The following is a 20073-nucleotide window of genomic DNA, read 5'->3' as shown; positions in this document are numbered from 1 at the left end:
GTAGGGTTTCTCTTGAGAAATCTGCTGTTAATCTCATAGGTTTTCCTTTATAGATTACCTGGTGCTTCTGTCTCACAGCTCTTAAGATTCTTTCCTTCGTCTTAACTTTGGATAATCTGATGACAATGCGTCTAGGCAAAGGCTCCCAGGTCAATGGAGTTGTGTATTTAGGAGGATTGTGGCTGCCTCTGCTGAATCACACAGGTTGTCAGAGAAGTGGGGGAAAGCCGGCAGTCATAGGCCTCATCCAGCCTCCACACAATCTGAAGGGCCACTCTCACTCCCACCATGCCCCACCTAACAGCCCCAGTCTGTTTCCAGGCAGTGGGTGAGCAGGGTTTGAGAACTTGTCCCAGGCTACCTGCCTCCCAGCTGCAAAAGAGAGGGGCTTTGGTTCTTTCCCCACCTGTGGAGTCTGCACAGACGATTTGTGGCCTTCCCCACATTCTGGCCAGGAGGCTTCTCACCAGGTTCAAATTTTTACAAAGTTCAGCTGGGATTTCCTTCTCCCTGTGGCATTTTCCCCATGCCTCTGTCTCCCCTCCTGAAAGATCTCTGCGATGCCAGGCAGGAATGACCTGCTTGGGGACCCAGTGAGCTCCCAGAGCCTTTCCCGCTGCTTCCTCTACCCCTGTATTTTGCTCAGCTCTCTAAATTGACTCAGCTCCAGGTAAGGTCGGAAACTTCTGCGAACTAGACCTTCAGTTTCTCCAGTGGGGGTGTGTGTTTGGAGCGGAGGAGCTCCCTTTCCTACTTCCGCAGTTTGGGCACTCACAGTATTTGGAGCGTCTCCGGATCCTGCAGGAGCAGTCCACTTCCTTCAGAGGGTCTATAGGTCCTCTCGGGATTCCTGGTTTGTTCTTGCAGTTGTTCTGGAGATAAAATTCACTATGCAAGCCTCTGCACTCTGCTCTGTCTGTCCGAGTTGGAGCTGCAATCCAGTGCTGCCTCTCATCGGCCATGATGATCACTCCACTATTTTAAGGCAGTCCTAGGGGTAAAGCTCCATCTGGGGCACCCGCAAGGGCTGCACAGCACAGGAGGCAGGCAGGGCCATGCAGCAGTGGCGGTGCTGTCCTAAGAGCGGGACTGGAGCCAGGGGACACTGAGATGGTGATAGCGGTGGCAGGGGCGCAGGTGCATCTTTTTAAAATAACAGTTTTAGCAACTGATTATCGACTCAAGCTTTACCTTCCCTTTAAGACCTGCCTTTCCTCTCCATTTCCTTTTTCTATGAATGAGACTTCTATTTTCCTAGTTATGCATATTCTAAGCCATTGAGTCATTGACTTTCTAATCCTTCATATTGAGTCACCAAAGTGAGTTAGTTCACTTATGATAATGGCCCTTATATGTCTTTTTTTTCTTCTTTTTCTTTTTTTTTGAGACAGGGTCTTGCTCTGTCACCCAGGCTGGAGTGCAGTGGCGTGATCTTGGCTCACTGCAACCTCTGCCTCCTGGGTTCAAGTGATGCTCCTGCCTCAGCCTCCCAAGTAGCTGGGACTACAGGCATGCACCACCATACCAAGCTAATTTTTTTGTATTTTTAGTTCCTTGTTTTATGCATGATGTTACTTTCCTTCCCAGTCTTTGTTGGTGGAAACTGCTGCCTGCTTATTGTCCCTTCCCTGGTCCTTGCCAGCCGACAAAGCTTGTCTTTATACATGCAGATTGCCTCATGCTCTCCAGTCCTGCTCCTTCCATCCTAGCATGTATCCTTGTTATCTCTTTCCTGGAGATTTACAGTAATTTTTTAACTGCCTTCTTCTCTCCCTCCTTCTGTTTATTTTATATCTGCTGCTGAACTGTAACCATTGTCATGGCACACCTCTGTTACTGTATTTTCTTAACAATTACAAACCTTAGCAGTTAGGAGTGCAAAATTTAAAAAATTACAAGCCTTCTGCTTTGCCTATGGAATAAAGGTTAAACTCTTCAGTTTGACATTTAGGTCTAGAAAGCTAACCTTACCTATCATTATTCCCTTACAGACCCCTTAACCTTAGCCACATGAAGCTACTTACATTCTTGCTGTTCACCATCCTGTCTATCTCTGTATCTTGGCTTACGTGTTCTATTTGTGGGAGGCCCTCTTTCTTCAGGGTTCATTTCTGCTGTCACCTCCTCTGCAAAGCTTTTCTTTTTTTTTTTTTTTTTTTTTTTTTTTTGAGACAAAGTCTTGCTCTGTCACCCAGGATGGAGTGCACTGCTGTGGTCTCAGTTTCCTGTAACCTCCACCTCCCAGGTTCAAATGATTCTCCTGCCTCAGCCTCCTGAGTAGCTGGGATTACAGGAATACACCACTACACCTGGGTACTTTTTGTATTTTTAGTAGAGACAGGGTTTTGCCGTGTTGGTCAAACTCTTGACCTCAAGTGATCTGCCCACCTTGGCCTCCCAAAATTGCAGGGATTACAGGCGTGAGCCACCGCACCTGAGCCTTCCAGCTATCTTTCCAGTGAACTTTAGTAACACCTTACCCTGACCTCTCTCGTGGTACTTTACTGTTTTCTGTCTTGTGTGAAAGATATTTATCACACTTGCTAGCTCTATGAGAACTCCCAAGTGTAGACCTGCTGTCAGAGGTCAGGGAAAAATTGAAAATGAAGAATCCTGGGCCCTATACCATGGAGATTCTGGTTCAGTAGATTTGGGGTAGTTCCTAGGAATCTGACACTTTTAAGTGCTCACAGATTTTTCTGATTTGTGGTCAGATATTTGAATCATTGGCCTGTCTGCCCCACTGTTTTTGTTACTGATTTTATTCTTTTTTGAATTGTTTTAACTTTTGGGAAGTGGTTATCTTGTCTAAATTGCATTGCAAACTCTTTGAAATGTTGGTTTCTCTTCTGTAGTGCTGAGCATAATAGATACACAGTAAATGTTGAATGTTGAATAAATGAAAAGATTGAAGTAAAATCCTTCAATTTGTAGATCTGTAGTAAAAACTATACTGACGAGAATGTGCTTCTTAGGAGAGGTACTAAGTAGAAGTTTATAGATTAGCTTGTTATAGGCTATGCTGAAAGAAAGAATAATAATATCACTTAAGAGAAACCAAACAATGAATAGTAGAAGATTAGTAAGAGAATATATAGTCCATGGTGTCACATGTGTGGTATTTACTTATGATAGAAGAGAAAGAAGCTAAAATAACAGGTCAGTTTTCAAGTCCAGTGTGCATTATTCCTAATGGTTAAAAGATCACATTTGTTCCATAAAAAAGTGGCCTTTTAAACCTTGCTGGTGGTAGACATTGCTAAAAAGGCACTCTTTCTTGTTGAGCTTAGATGTTCCTTCAGCATCACTTCCACATAGCATTTCAGCCAGGACACCAATTAATCACATTATTAGCATGTGATGGAAAATCCTTTATGTAATCCCTGACTTATTAAATGCTGTTTAGGATACTTCCATAGTTAAAAAAAATACATGGTAGAAGGCCGGGCTCGGTGGCTCATGCCTGTAATCCCAGCACTTTGGGAGGCTGAGACAGGCGGATCACAAGGTCAAGAGATTGAGACCATCCTGGCTAACACGATGAAATCCAGTCTCTATTAAAAACACAAAAAAATTAGCCGGGCGTGGTGGTGGACACCTGTAGTCCCAGCTACTTAGGAGGCTGAGGCAGGAGAATGGCGTGAACCTGGAAGGCGGAGCATGCAGTGAGCCGAGATTGCATCACTGCACTCCAGCCTGGGCGACAGAGTGAGACTCTGTCTCCAAAAAAAAAAAAAAAAAAACGTGGTAGAATTAATGTGATCCCTACAACCAAATTTCTTTAGGTGGTTAGCAAGAAAAGTGATTAAAAACCAGAATGTTTAAAAGGACAGCTCTTAGATAATAAACTGTTAGAATTCGCTGCCCTATTTCTGGTATGACTTATCTTCTATGAAATTATGCTATGTGTTTCCTCATAACTGTCATGTCATTTACTCAGACTTTTTAGTAAGTAAAGGTAAAAAGATGAATTTTTTTCCTCAAGAGTCTCTAGTCACTTAAAATTTAGAAGACACTGGTATATTAAGTGTCTACTGATGCCATGCTAAGAAGGCTGTTTCTGAAAACACTGGATTAACTCTGTCCTTATTGTTGAAATACTGTACTTATTTCAGCTCTATTGGAATTCTCTTACTCTAATTGTGTGAAGTATGTGCTCACATGCCACAAAAGTTTTAAACCTGTGCATTCAGCCACACTTCCTAATTCTTGTTTACCCTGTCTAAAATGAGCCTAATTTAATCAGTTTTTCATTTCTCTCCCTGCACTTTCCAGGTCAGATGATGATGATGCGGAGAGTAGGAGCTCCAGGGTGACCCAACTTTGCACTTACTTTCAGCAGAAATATAAGCACCTCTGCCGCCTGGAGCGGGCAGAATCTCGTCAAAAGAAATGCCGGCATACGTTTAGGAAAGCTTTGCTGCAGGCGGCCAGTAAAGAACCAGAATGCACTGGTCAGTTAATACAAGAACTGCGGAGAGCTGCATGCAGTCGAACCAGGTTAGAGCCACAGCAACTTATTCTTAAGGGACTCATCTCAGTTTGCTTGCTTTATTTTGTGAGAGGATAGTTGAGGCACAGTGGGAGATGACCACTAAGTCCCAAACGTTTAAGCATTATGTTTTGGTTTTCTTGCTTTGTTAAAGTGCTACAGGTGGCAAAATAATACTGCCATGAGCTAACAGTAAAATTAAAGCATTACTAAAATTTTGCTGTAGTTTGATTAGAATTTATTCATTGAAGATTTGAGAATGTTATCTGGCTTTAAAAAAAATAGAATGCTTATAAATTTCATGTTATTTAAAAGTAACATTTATAGATTTTTAACTACAAAAGTAGTATTTTATGTTTATTTACTTGTGTTATTTTGGTTTCTTTTCAGTGTTGGTTTTCGTTTTTTTGTTTTTAGAGACAGGGTCTTGCTCTGTCGCCCAGGCTGGAGTGCAGTGGTGTGATCATAGCTCACTGCAACCTCAAACTCCTGGGCTCAAATGATCCTCCTACCTCAGCCTCATGAGTAGGTGGGACTATAGGCATGTGAAACCATACCCAGCTAATTAAAAAAATTTTTTTTTTGTAGAGGTGAGGGTCTCGCTGTATTGCCCAGGCTGGTCTCAAACTGCTGGCCTGAAGCGATCCTCCCACCTTTACCTCCCAAAGTGTTGGGATTAGAGGTGTTAGCCACTGTAGCTGGCCTTTTCAGTGTGTTTTCTATTAATATTTACATTACCTCACAGATTATTTGTGCAAGTATTTTATTACATTGAATTTCTTTTAAGAAAAAAATTCCTTCTGTTTATAATGTAGATACTTGTTTATTGTGGAAAATTTAAAAAGTACAAAAATGAGAAGAGAAAATCTTCCTGTTGCCATTCATGAGAGAGAGAATGAGCACTGTTAACATTTTGATTCTAGGCCAGGCGCGGTGGCTCATGCTGGTAATCCCAGCACTTCGGGAGGCCGAGGCAGGCGGATCACGAGGTCAGGAGATCGAGACCATCCTGGCTAACACAGTGAAACGCTGTCTCTACTAAAAATACAAAAAATTAGCTAGGCGTGGTGGCGGGTGCCTGTAGTCCTAGCTACTCTGGAGGCTGAGGCGGGAGAATGGCGTGAACCTGGGAGGTGGAGGCTACAGTGAGCCGAGATCGCTACAGTGAGCCAAGATCGCGCCACTGCACTCCAGCCTGGGTGACAGAGTGAGACTGCATCACACACACACACAAAAAAAACATTTTGATTCTGTTTCCTTCTAGCCTTTCTCTGTGTGTGTGTGCGCGCGCACGTGCATGTGTATAAATTTTCCAGCGAGCCATGTGTTTATATTAAAAAGCAAAATTGAAATCATGTTATCTATATTATTTTCATTTATTTCCGTAAATGCTTTTTTCCATTTATCACTGAATTATGACCACTTTCTCATGACATTAATTCTTAATTATTAATTAATGACATTCTCATGACAGTAATTTGAGTTTTCTAGTTTTCCCTCAAAAGTATACCATAGCCATTTGCCTATGTTCTTCAAGATTCTTTTGAAAACAGGATTTATAATGTTTACAAAATATTACATTCATGAAAATCTGTATATCAGAAATGTAGAGTTATCGGATACTTTAGAAATTTTGGCATATTACCATTTTGGTGGTAATGGTGAAAACCTTAGTACAGTAATACCTTAGTTTATATCTATAAAATGTTTAAAAAATGCAAAGTTATATTTTCTAAACTGATTATGGAATTCTGTTATGTATATAAGTATAAAGTATCTGTTATATATATAAAATATATATAGTATCTGTTGTGTATATATAAATACATATTTATATAACAGAATTTTGTTTTTTATATATATTTTAATTATGGCTATTTTTCTTTTTATTAATTTTTTTTCGAGACGGAGCCTTGCCCTGTCACCCAGGCCAGAGTGCAATGGCACAATCTTGGCTCATGGCAACCTCCGCCTCCCTGGTTCAAGCGATTCTTCTGCCTCAGCCTCCCAAGTAGCTGGGATTACAGGCACCCGCCATCATGCCAAGCCAATTTTTGTATTTTTAGTAGAGATGGGGTTTCACCATGTTGGCTAGGCTGGTCTTGAACTCCTGACCTCAGGTGATCTGCCCACCTCGGCCTCCCTAAGTGCTGGGATCACAGGCATGAGCCACTGCCCCTGCCTGGTTATTACTTTTAACCGAAATACACATTTAAAGCACTAAATTGAATTTTAAAATTTCAAAACATGGCTGGGTGCAGTGGCTCACACGTGTATTCCCAGCACTTTGGTGGGCTGAGGTGGGTAGATCACTTGAGGTCACGAATTCGAGATTAGCCTGGACAATGTGATGAGACCCCATCTCTACTAAAAAATACAAAAATTAGCCAGGTGTGGTGGCATGCACCTGTAGTCCCAGCTACTAGGGACCCTGAAGTGGGAGGATGGCTTTAGCCTGGGAGTAGGAGGTTGCAGTGAGCAGAGATCACGCCATTGTGCTCCAACCTGGGCGACAGAGAGGGACTGCCTTCCAAAAAAAGAAAAAAAATCAAAACATTATCTTACTTTAAGGAAATAAAGTTTAAATTCTGATTCTTTTTGTTGTTGTTCAGACAAGGTCTCAGTCTGTCGCCCAGGGTGGAATTCCACAGTGGCGTAATCACGGGTCACTACAGCCTCAGCCTCCTGATAGAAGGCCAGCTTGTTTATTGAGTTTATTATTTATTATTTCACACATTTTTAAAATTTCCTTTAAGGCTAGTCAAGTGAAGCAGTGGGAGTGGAGAAGGAACAAAGAAATCTGTAACTGGTTGTGATAAATTACTTGTAGTTTATCACACTGCATATGGACCAGGCTATTTCACACTTTTTAGTTACTATATTTTCTTTTTTTTTTTTTTTTTTTTGAGACGGAGTTTCACTCTTCTTGTCTAGGCTGGAGTGCAATGGTGCAATCTCGGCTCACTACAACCTCTGCCTCCTGGGTTCAAGCGATTCTCCTGCCTCAGCCTCCTGAGTAGCTGGGACTACAGGCGCCCACCACCATGCCCGGCTAATTTTTGTATTTGTAGTAGAAACAGAGTTTCGCCATGTTGGCCAGGTTGGTCTGGAATTCCTGACCTCAGGTGATCCACCCACCTCGGCCTCCCAAAGTGCTGGGATTACAGGCGTGAGCTACCATGCGTGGCCAGTTATTATATTTTCATATGACAACTTTTAGTATATATAGAGAGAAAAAATTTAGGAATTTATGTACCAGAATATCTCTAGATGGTGGGATTATTTATAAAATGAAAAAATCCTTTGTTTGTACAGTCTCATTTTTATGTAATGGTCGTAAGTCACTTGAGGGAAAAAAAGGTTTTAAAACAAAGTGTTGGCCAGGTGCGATGGCTCATGCCTGTAATCCCAGCACTTTGGGAGGCCGAGGTGGGTGGATCATGAGGTCAGGAGTTCGAGACCAGCCTGGCCAACACAGTGAAACCTTGTCTCTACTAAAAACACAAAAATTAGCTGGGCGTGGTGGTGGGCACCTGTAGTCCCAGCTACTCAGGAGGCTGAGGCAGTAGAATTGCTTGAACCCAGGAGGCAGAGGTTGCAGTGAGCTGAGATTGTGCCACTGCATTCCAGCCTAGGCAACAGAGCGAGACTCCATCTCAAACAAAAAAAAGACAAATAAATAAAACAAAGTGTTAAAATATAACCTTTATTTTGTAGCTGTTGGTCATATTACTTATATACCTGTTTTTTGATATTTTATTTTAGTGTTGTGTATTTTGCTTTTCATTTGTTGTAATAAAGTGACCTAATTTTCAGTTGCATATCTCACATGGATGCACTGTGCCCTTAAGAGTTTTCTAGAAGTAGAACAGGTTAGAGTTGTTTGAAGTATCTAATATACCATATGTAATGGCTGCAGCCTACTCTTCCCTTACACCCAAATCATCTTGCCTGACTCCTAGATCTCTCAGTCCTCTGGATCTAGTACCTGTTCTAGAACATCCTTCAGGTCTCAGCTTACTCAGAGACTTATGTTCTTAGAGATACATTCCCTGATTCCCTGGACTGTGTTAGGTTCCCTCTACTATGTATGCCTACTGTGCTCTGTACTCTGTTTCATTTTAGAATTTTATACCTATATTAAGTCTGTCTGTCATGCTAGAGAGTAATTTCCATGAGAACAGGAAAAAGTTTGTTCTTAAATCTCCAGTATAGATGAACGAGTGAATAGAATTGAATAAATGAAGGTCTGTTTTCTATTTGTTAAAGGAATTTAGTTAGTTTGACACAGGTTATAAAATAATGATAACTAACATTTATATGATATAATGCTTTCAGGTATATACTTTTAGTAGAATTGTCCAGCGTGAACCAATTTGTATGTAAATGTATATGCTGAGTCTAATATATTATTCTGATCTCGTCAAAGATGTAAAAGACTATACAATGAGTTTCGGAAAATTTGGTATTTGTGTGGAAAACTGTATATATCCACGATTCTTAACTGGTTGTTTTCAGAACATCTTCCTAACTGACATCAGTGATATTTAAAAAACATTAATGATAACTGCCACAACAAACAAACAGCAAGATGGACCCTGTTATGGTTTTCAGATTGATTTGATGATATTCGGTTGTGTCACCCATGATTAGTGAAAAGTTTATGGCCCAGTGCATCGCTGATAATCATGTAACAATGTATCATAATCATTCTTTGGTGATTGGCAACTTTTTTTTTTTTTAGATGAGTCTCACTCTGTTGCCCAGGCTGGAGTGTGGTGGCACAGTCTTGGCTCACCACAACCTCCACCTCCTGGGTTCAAGCAGTTCTTCTCCCTCAGCCTCCCAAGTAGCTGGGACTACAGGCACGCGCTACTATGCCCAGCTAATTTTTTGTATTTTTAGTGGAGACGGGGTTTCACTATGTTGACTAGGCTGGTCATGAACTCCTGACCTTGTGATCCACCTCCCCTGGCCTCCCAAAGTGGTAGGATTACAGGCAAGAGCCACTGTGCCCGGCTGGCAGCTTTTTATATTACATTATATTCTAGGTTCACGAAAGTAAACTTTTAGTTGCATGCTGCCCTCTATTTGATATTTTTGGTATTAAAGTCCTAATTTCAAAAAAAGATACATAAAAGGTTGGCATTACATATTTTAGAAATTAAAAGTTGAATGGCTACCTTCTAATGTGGACCCTTTATTAATTTTTTAGTTTTTTGAGATGGAGTTTCACTCTTGTTGCCCAGGCTGGAGTGTAATGGCGCTGTCTCGGCTCCCTGCAAGCTCCGCCTCCTGGGTTCAAGTGATTCTCCTGCCTCAGCCTCCCAAGTAGCTGGGATTACAGGCACCCTTCACCACGTCTGGCTAATTGTTTTGTATTTTTTGTAGAGACAGGGTTTCACCATATTGGCCAAGCTGGTCTCGAACTCCTGACCTCAGGTACTCTGCCCGCCTTGGCCTCTCAAAGTGCTGGGATTACAAACATGAGCCACCGTGCCTGGCCTGGATCCTTTAAAATACAGTTCGTTGGCTAGGCATGGTGGCTGGGTGTGGTAGCATGCGCCTGTAGTCCCAGCTACTTGGGAGGCTGCTGTGGGAGAATTGCTTGAACCGGGGAGGCAGAACTTGCAGTGAGCTGAGATTGCACCGTTGCACTCCAGCCTGGGTGACAGAGGGAGACTCCTTCTCAATAAAATAAAATATAGTTTGTATACAAGCTAAATAATGTTAGTCTTTCCTATCAGATAACTTTGTCGTATTTATTGATGAGTAAGTGGAATAAGCCATTGAAATAGCTTCAAGTATGTGAACCCAAATTAAGTATCTTGCAGCCCATAATCATACAGTGACTAATGTTTGTATGGAAACATCATTATTTATGGGGGATGCAATAGGGCACGTCAAAGGGAATCCTGTAGTAGATTTTTTAAATATGAAAACCATGAAAAAGTTTGGTAATTCCCTTTGTTTGTTGGGCTTATTTGGATAATAAAATATATCTAACATTACATCAAGCATTTTCATATTAATTTTTTTTTTTTTTTTTTTTTTTTTTTTTGAGACAGAGTTCTGCTCTGTCGCCCAGGCTGGAATGCAATGGTGTGATCTCGGCTCACTGCAACCTCCGCCTCCCAGGTTCAAGTGATTCTCCTACCTCAGCCTCCCGAGTAGCTGGGATTACAGGTGCCTGCCACCACGCCCAGCTAATTTTTTTTGTATTTTTAGTAGAGACGGGGTTTCACTATGTTGGCCAGGCTGGTCTTGAACTCCTGACCTTGTGATCCGCCTGCCTCAGCCTCCCAAAGTGCTGAGATTACTAGGTGAGCCACTGTGTCTGGCCATTTTTACCTTAATTTGTCCATGGGGTTATTGAAACATAAGGCAATTTAAAAAAATGAAACCAATAGTTATTTTGTAAGTTTAGAATAAAGAAAATGAGGGAATATATTGTACACTACTCTTTGAAGATAGCTGAGCAGTTTATTAGGGTGTTTAATAAAAATTATCCGTTCAGGCAGGGTGTGGTGGCTCATGCCTGTAATCCCAGCACTTTGGGAGGCTGAGGCAAGTGGATCACCTGAGGTCAGGAGTTCAAGACCAGCCCAGCCAACATGGTGAAACCCCGTCTCTACTAAAAATATAAAAAATTAACCAGGCATGGTGGCAGGTGCCTGTAATCCCAGCTACTGGGGAGGCTGAGGCAGGGGAATCACCTGAACCCAGGAGGTGGGGGTTGCAGTGAGTCAAGATCGCACCATTGCACTCCAGCCCGGGCAACAGAGCAAAACTCCGTCTCAAAATAAAAAAAGAGAAGTATCCCTTTAATATAGAGACCGTTCTATTTAAATCTAGACCAAGAGAATTTGAGCTTAGCTGCCAGAATAGTAAAAGTTTATTTATTTGAAATTATATATTCCTTTTATAGGACTAAATTTAATGTAAACAACTTTTTAAAGAAACGATGGATAAACTATTAGGAATAAACTGTTTAGTTCTATGATGATCCACTTCCCTACTCTTACAATCCTGACAAATCTTGCAGAAATCTTAGTTAAGGCAGGTTTTAAGGCAGCAGCATGGACATATAAACAGTGTTTACAGTTTTTTTTTTTTTTTTTTTTTGAGAGGGAGTCTCACTCTGTTGCCCAGGCTGGAGTGCAGTGGTACAATCTCAGCTCACTGCAAGCTCCGCCTCCTGGGTTCACGCCATTCTTCTGCCTCAGCCTCCCGAGTAGCTGGGACTACAGGCGCCCGCCATCACACCCGGCTAATTTTTTGTATTTTTAGTAGAGACAGGGTTTCACCGTGTTAGCCAGGATGGTCTCGATCTCCTGACCTTGTGATCTGCCCACCTTGGCCTCTCAAAGTGCTGGGATTACAGGCATGAGCCACTGCGCCCGGCCAGTGTTTACAGTTTATATGAAATTAATAACTATGGTAGAAGTATTTATATTTTGTGTAAATTCATATGTAATTTAGATTCTGTGTGGCCTTACCTAATTAGTGTCAATAATTCCATTGAAACCCTGAGAAAGATACTAGAAACAAACAACTCAAAAGATTTTTTGTTTGTGATATCTGACTTGAACTTAGTAGGTTAAGTAGATTTTTTTCCTCATACTCAGACTTGTAAAGCCCTAATGGTTTGTGATGCTTTATAAAGTTACGTAGATAGGATAGGTTTTGTACTTGTAAGAATTGTCTTTTTTCTCTTTTTCTTTCTTTTTTTTTAATAGAGATGGGGATCTCCCTATGTTGCCCAGACTGGTCTCAAACTTCTGGGCTCAAGCGATCCTTTTTGATTTTGGGAGCCCTCCTCTGCCTCCCAAAGTGCTGGGATTACAGTCGTGAACCACTGCACCTGGCCCACTTCTAAGAATTTAAATGTTAGTTATTTGTGTTTTTATATGTTTATGTAAAGAAACTGGAAGGATCTGCAAACTAATAAAATGAATACATATTATAGAGGGAGTGGGGGCTGGCAAATTAGCGGGCAAGGGCAAGAAGTCGATTCTTCACTGCCTAGCATTCTTTCATTTTTTTATGGATCCATGTGAATGCATTGCTTATTCATAAGATTTTAAATAAGTTGAAATATTTAAACATTAAGTGTACAAAGTGGAGATAAAATTTAAATAATGAAACATGGATTGCACGTATAATAGAAAGTTTAAAAAATAGATCTAAAGTGAGTTCACTTTGGAGGATAAAAGCCTCTCAGCCATTTCTGCATATCAGTATCCTCTTCCCCATGTATGAGATGAAGATTTTTTTGCAGATTTATGGGTTTAGTAGCATGAGGCAATCAATTCCTAATGGTGGCGATAATCATAGTCATGACTAACAACCACTGGCTGTTTACTATGTAATACTATATACTGTATATAAGTGGTTTAGATGTGCTTAATCTTTTTATGCTCCCAACAACCCTGCCAGCTCAAGGTACCTTATTGTCTCTACTTTACAGGTGAGAAAATTGAGGCTTAAATGAGGCTGAGCAACATACCCATAGTCACACAGCTAGTAAGAGGGAGAGCTGAGATTCAAAACCAGGTCCATCTGATTCTTCTCTCATGTTCTTCATCACTTTTCTGTACTGCCTCTTTGTGAAGAAAAGGGAAATAAAACATCACTTAAAAAAAAACAAAAAACAGACATCCTTGAAACATATCGTGATGTAATTATCTGCTTTGAATGTCAGAAGATTAGGGAAATAACACAATTGGTAATTGTAATACCGTCTTTCTTTAAATCACATTTGCATTTTATTTAGTGACTGTAGATGTTATAGATACTATAATGAGAGTGTTACAGAGTTGTGACATCATGTTGAAAAATTACCCTGGATTCTTAAAGCATTTAAAAAAAATTAATTTTTTGTTTTTCTTTCCTTAGCATAAGCCGGACCAAGCTGAGGGAGGTGGAACCAGCAGCATGCAGTGGAACCGTGAAGGGTGAACAGTGTGCTAACAAAGCCCTTCCATTCACCAGACATTGTTTCCAACGTATCCTTTCAACTAAATGGATGCGCAATGAAAAAGTACTACCTAATTTGGGGCTGTATATTTCATTTTTAAATCAAGTGAATGACTTTTGAAACCATAACTGTTTAATGTTTAAAATAATTTTATCTAACATAATTTTCATGATGTCCTCTGAATAATTTTTCTTGTTTTATTCAAAAATCACAAAAAATAAGCAAAATTGATAGCAAATAGCAGGTTCCTCCAGTGTCTGTCACTTAATTATATTTTGTTAATAGAATTCTGGTCCCTCAGGTGGTTCCTGGTAGCTTGTAAGAAGGAGCTATAACACTCATTAATGGAAAAAATCAAATCACATTATTTAAAATCTGTTTTTAGTCTTCTAAGACAGTTACACAGTTTTACACTTTTTCCTTTTTCTTACTTTTTCCTGTAAGATTAGTTTACTCTTTTTAATGAGTACAGTGCTGATTTGAAAGGTAACAAATATCACTGCCTAGGAAAGAAGATCTCTTTTAAAGTATACTTGAAGAAAACCTGTGTTAAGGAGCTTTAGGTTGGTGATGAAATCTTATTGCTGTGACTTTTATTGAGTATTTAAAATCAGGTAGCGTGTAAAAATAGCAGCAATTACTTATCTTTACCATCTGTTTAATTGTTGCCCTCCTTTCTGTTCTTGGAACAGCTTGTTCCGCAGCACTTTCTATGTAATAAAGGCTTTATAGTTTTACCTAAAAACCATAAAGGAAAAACACAAAGGTACTTAATAGATATAAGGTAAGTGTTAAAGAAATGTAGTCGCTAAAGTATGAGTGCTTAAAAATATTGATGATGTAAAGCTCATGTTTGTTTGTTTAGAGGCAGGATCTCACTCTGTCACCCAGACTGAAGTGCAGTGGCACAATCACAGCTCACTGCAGCCTCGACCTCCCTGGGCTCAGGTGATCTTTGCATCACAGCCTCCTGAGTACCTGGGACTACAGGCATACACCACCATGCCCAACTAATTTTTGTATTTTTTTGTTGCCCAGGCTGATCTTGAACTCCTGAGGCTCAATAAATCCACCCACCTTGGCCTCCCACAGTGCTGGGAGTATAGGTGTGAGCCACTGTGCCTGGCCAGTAGTGAAGTTTTTATTTAAAAGTAATTTTTCATAAGTTGTGAGTTTGAGTTTGTTGCTGGAAATGTGAAGCAAAATATTCAGATTTGGAAAGATGAGTTTTTAATAATTATATCTTTAAATTTTTATTCTTGGTAAGTATCATAGGCAGAAAATTTTCCTTTTAAGAGCTGTCTAAAAAAAGAAAACCATTGGCCAGGCTCAGTGGCTTACACCTGTAATCTCAACGCTTTGGGAGGCTGAGGCAGGTGGATCACTTGAGGTCAGGAGTTTGAGACCAGCCTAACCAATATGGTGAAACCCTGTCTGTACTAAAAATACAATAAATTATCTGGATGTAGTGACAGATGCCTGTAATCCCAGCTACTCGGGAGGCTGAGACAGGAGAATCACTTGCTTGAACCCGGGAGGTGGAGGTGGCAGTGAACTGAGATCGTGCCATTGCACTCCAGCCTGGGCAACAGAGCGAGACTTCATCTCAAAACAAAAAACAAAACAAAAAAACACATTAAGTGGAACTTTAAGTGGAGTTCACATGTAAGAAGGAAATGGCCCTGCTTTTCCAAATAACACAATTTGGTTCAGAATGGTCATTAAGGAAACTGGTGCCAGGGTCCCATGAGCAAAATAGAGTCCTTCAGAGTTGTCATCTGATAAATTCTATTATTTTCCCATATCAGTAGTTGAGCTAGTACTGATATGGGTAATATTTATATTATGGATAATAAAGTTTGTACTTATGAAATGTAAGGGAACAAGCAAATTTTATATAGAAATTGAAAAATTAGAGTTTCAGTGTATTTTATTCCTAACTTAAAAAAACACAGATATCCTCTTGAACCACTCTCAGCAGCTCTTCTCAAGTTGCACAGCCAAGTTTGCAGATGGACAGCAGTGCTCTGTGCCAGTTTTTGACATTACACATCAGACACCTCTGTGTGAAGAACATGCCAAAAAAATGGTAAGTTCTGCAACAGAGGCTTTCAAACTTTTCATACCTATCCACTGTAGGAAGTATTTTATAACTTAGCACAAACTATGTATGTATATAAATCACTGAAACAAGTTTTGAGACAGGATTTTTATTCCCTTAAGATGCATTTTATTACCTTAAGATATGTATCTTATACATAGCAGAATTTCTAACAGTCTCTTTGTTCCTATGTCTCTAAGTTTTTGCTTTCTTATATATAATTCTACAAATGTTGTGAATAGTTGATAAAACTTCAATCGAAGGCCCAACCTTTCTAGAAATCTATTGAACGTAATTATTGCTTTAGTCAATGCTAGTTATCATAAATCCTAATTAATTCAGAATAATTTGGAGGAGAGACAGATTTGAATTTGAGGAATATCTAAATTATATAATTATTTAAAGGAAGTTCCTTTTTATTTTTTTTTTATCCATCAAGCAGTTACTGCAAGATACTTTCCTAGGTACCTTATGTACTAGAAAGTGAGATACTTCCTGCCCTCTATAAACATGTTATAGTTTTCAGGGATTCTCAGGGTGAGGGAATGGGTATTAGACCAGGACTTAATAGTTGGAACCTGTGATCCTGGCTTTGCCGCCAGCTTGGTATATAACTAGGGGCTAAGGATTCGGCCTTTTTGGACCTCAGTCTCAATGTGTGTGATTCACTGGTGTATTAGTCTGTTTTCACGCTTCTGAGAAAGACATACCTGAGACTGGGCAGTTTACAAAAGAAAGAGGTTTAATTGGACTCAGTTCTATGTGGCTGGGGAGGCCTCAAAATCATGGTGGAAGGCAAGGAGGAGTAAGTCATATCTTACATGGATGGTGGCAGGCAAAAAGAGAGTTTGTGTAGGGCAACTCCCATTTGTAAAACCATCAGATCACATGAGACCCATTCACTATTACAAGTCGTCTTATAGTCGTCTTAATAGCGAATACGCTATTCAGTCGTCTCCCACCAGGTCCCTCCCACAACACGTGGGAATTGTGGGAGCTACAAGATGAGATTTGGGTGGGGACACAGAGCCAAACCATATCATTCTGCCCTGGCACCTCCCAAATAGCATATCTTCACATTGTAATACCAATCACGCCTTTGCAACAGTCCTCCAAAGTCTCAACTCATTTCAGCATTAACTCAAAAGTCCACAGTCCAAAGTCTCATCTGAGACAAGGCAAGTCTCTTCTGCCTATGAGCCTGTAAAATCAAAAGCAAGTTAGTTACTTCCTAGATACAATGGGGGTACAGCCATTGGGTAAATACAGCTGTTCCAAATGGGAGAAATTGGCCAAAACAAAGGGGCTACAGGCTCCATGCAAGTCCAAAATCCAGTGGACAATCAAGTTGAAAAGCTCCAAAATGATCTCCTTTGACTTCATGTCTCACATCCAGGTCAAGCTGATGCAAAACATAGGTTCCCATAATCTTGGGCAGCTCTGCCCCTGTGACTTTGCAGGGTATAGCCCCTCTCCTGGCTGTTTTCACGGGCTGGCATTGAGTATCTGCAGCTTTTCCAGGTGCATGGTGCAAGCTGTCAGTAGATCTGCCATTCTGGGGTCTGGAGGATGGTGGCCCTCTTCTCACAGCTCCACTAGGTGGTGTCCCAGTAGGGACTCTGTTTGGAGGCTCCCACCCACATTTTCCTTCTGCACTATTCTAGCAGAGGTTCCCCTGGAGGGCCCCACTCCTACAGCAAACTTCTGCCTGGGCATCCAGGCATTTCTATACATTTTCTTTTTTTGGAAACAGAGTCTCACTCTGTCACCCAGGCTGCAGTGCTGTGGTTTGATCTTGGCTCACTGCAACCTCTGCTTTCGAGGTTTAAGCAATTCTTGTGCCTCAGCCTCCCAAGTAGCTGGGATTACAGGTGTGTGCCACCACACTTGGCCAATTTGTGTGTATTTTTAGCAGAGACAGGGTTTCACCATGTTGGCCAGGGTGGTCTCAAACTCCTGACCTCAGGTGATCCGCCCACCTCAGCCTCCCATAGTGCTGAGATTATAGGCGTGAGCCACCGTGCCCGGACCGTTACTATACATCTTCTGTATTCTAGGCAGAGGTTCCCAAGCCCCAATTCTTGACTTCTGTGCACTCGCAGGCTCAACACTATGTGGAAGCTGCCAAGGCTTGGGGCCTCCACTCTCTGAAGCAACAGTCTGAGCTCTACCTTGCTCCCTTTTAGCCATGGCTGGAGTGGTTGGAACGCAAGGTACCAAGTCCCTAGGCTGCACAGAGCAAGGGAGCCCTGGGTCTGGCCCATGAAACCATCTTTTCCTCCTAGGCCTCCAGGCCTGTGATGGGAGGGGCTGCTGAGAAGACATCTGACATGCCCTGAAGACATTTTCCCCATTGTCTTGGGGATTAACATTCAGCTTTTCGTTAATTATGCAAATTTCTGCAGCTGGATTGAATTTCTCCTCAGAAAGTGGGATTTTCTTTTCTATTGCATTGTCAGGCTGCAAATTTTCCAAACTTTTATTTCCCTTTTTAAAGGGAATTTCCCTTTTTTATTTTAATTTAAAACTGTATTTCCCTTTTAAAACTGAATGCTTCTAATAGTACCCAAGTCACCTCTTGAATGCATTGCTGCTTAGAAATTTCTTCTGCCAGATACCCTAAATCATCTCTCTCAAGTTCAAAGTTCCATAAATCTTTAGGGCAGGGGCAAAATATTGCCAGTCTCTTTGCTAAAACATAACAAGAGTCACCTTTGCTCCAGTTCTCAACAAGTTCCTCATCTCCATCTGAGACCACCTCAGCCTAGATTTCATTGTCCATATCACTATCAGCATTTTTGTCAAAGCCATTCAACAAGTCTCCAGTGAGTTCCAAACTTTCCCACATTTTTCTGTCTTCTTCTGAGCCCTCCAAACTGTTCCAACCTCTGCCTGTTACCCAGCTCCAAAGTTGGTTCCACATTTTTGGGTATCTTTTCAGCAGCACCCCACTCTACTGGTACCAATTTGCTGTATTAGTCTGTTTTCATGCTGCTGATAAAGACGTACCTGAGATTGGGCAATTAAAAAAAAAAAGAGGTTTAATTGGATTCACAGTTCCACGTGGCTGGGGAGGCCTCACAATCACGGCAGAAGGCAAGGAGGAACAAGTCACATCTTACATGGATGGTGGCAGGCAAAAAGAGCTGTGCAGGGCAACTCCCATTCTTAAAGCCATCAGATCTGTGAGACCCATTCACTATTATGAGAACAACAGGGGAAAGACCTGCCCCCATAATTCAGTCATCTCCCACTGTCTCCCTCCCACAACACATAGGAATTATGGGAGCTACAAGATGAGATTTGGGTGGGGACAAAGAGCCAAACCAGATCAACTGGCTTTTTCACCAAGAACTTGTTTTATTTTTTAGGTTTCTTTTACAGACAATATGTTTTGAAAAATTTGTATACTAAACTACATATTACAATTACATATTACAAATGTTGGATAACTATTTTCCCACTTTAATATAAAAACATTTAAAATATAGATTTATTTATTTATTTATTTATTTGAGATGGAGTTTTACTCTGTCACCCAGGCTGGAGTGCAGTCGTACAGTCTTGGCTCACTGCAGCCTCTGCCTCCTGGGTTCAAGTGATTCTTGCACCTCAACCTCCCGAGTAGCTGGGATTACAGGCGCATGCCACCATGCTGGCTGATTTTTTTTTTTTTTTAGTAGAGAAAACGTTTTTCCATGTTGGCCAGGCTGGTCTTGAACTCCTGACCTCAGATGATCCACCCGGCTCAACCTCCCAAAGTGCTGGGATTACAGGCATGAGCCACCATGCCCAGCGAATGTAGGCTTTTTTTTTTTTTTAAGCTTATTCAGGCTTTGTCATAGCTAAGGAATAATTTCTGTATGCTTTTTGAACCACTTTTGTGGACCTTCATTGATGATTTCACAGACCCATGGTAATGTGGGCCCTGTAGCTTTCAAATCACGAAATAAATGATCCCAGCCACATATTTTCATTTTAAAGTTATGCCATTCCAGTATACTTCTAAGATACTGAGGAAGATACTGTTAAGTAGAAAAATCTGTACTTCAGTGTCTGCTTTAGGAACTTATTATGAATGAATTTTTGGTTCCTATAACAATTTTTTTTTTTTTTTTTTGAGATGGAGTCTCGCTTTATCACCCAGGCTGGAGTGCAGTGGCGAGATCTCAGCTCACTGCAAGCTCCGCCTCCCGGGTTCACGCCATTCTTCTGTATCAGCCTCCCAAGTAACTGGGACTACAGGTGCCTGCCACCACGCCTGGCTAATTTTTGTATTTTTAGTAGAAATGAGGTTTCACCATGTTAGCCAGGAAGGTCTCAATATCCTGACCTCATGATCCACCTGCCTCGGCCTCTCAAAGTGCTGGGATTACAGGTGTAAGCCACCGCACCCGGCCTCCTATAACCATTATTATGTGAATGCTTTTAGAGAAATTGAATGCAGTTTTATTCTTTTCAGCTAGTTAAACTTTCCTACTTAGGCAAATTCAATGAGGC

At 41.0% G+C, this 20073-nt stretch overlaps 1 protein-coding gene across 3 annotated transcripts in view; it reads left to right on the top strand.

The window, feature by feature from the left end:
- Nucleotides 1-20073, top strand: part of INO80D (INO80 complex subunit D) — a 100179-nt gene that overhangs the window by 58936 nt on the left and 21170 nt on the right. For all 3 annotated transcript variants that reach the window (XR_004028017.1, XM_030803946.1, XM_003253978.2), the window contains exons 6-8: nucleotides 4276-4500; nucleotides 13391-13500; nucleotides 15428-15561. Coding sequence is in view for 2 of the 3 variants with exons in the window: in XM_030803946.1 (XP_030659806.1) it covers nucleotides 4276-4500; nucleotides 13391-13500; nucleotides 15428-15561 (469 nt within the window). In the remaining variant the exon portion in view is untranslated. The remainder of the gene's footprint in view (nucleotides 1-4275; nucleotides 4501-13390; nucleotides 13501-15427; nucleotides 15562-20073) is intronic.

The sequence above is a fragment of the Nomascus leucogenys genome, chromosome 22a, assembly GCF_006542625.1.
Source record: "Nomascus leucogenys isolate Asia chromosome 22a, Asia_NLE_v1, whole genome shotgun sequence".
Classification (NCBI taxonomy): Eukaryota; Metazoa; Chordata; class Mammalia; order Primates; family Hylobatidae; genus Nomascus; species Nomascus leucogenys.
Note: the sequence above shows the minus strand (reverse complement) of the source record. Positions and strands in the feature narration are given on the sequence as shown.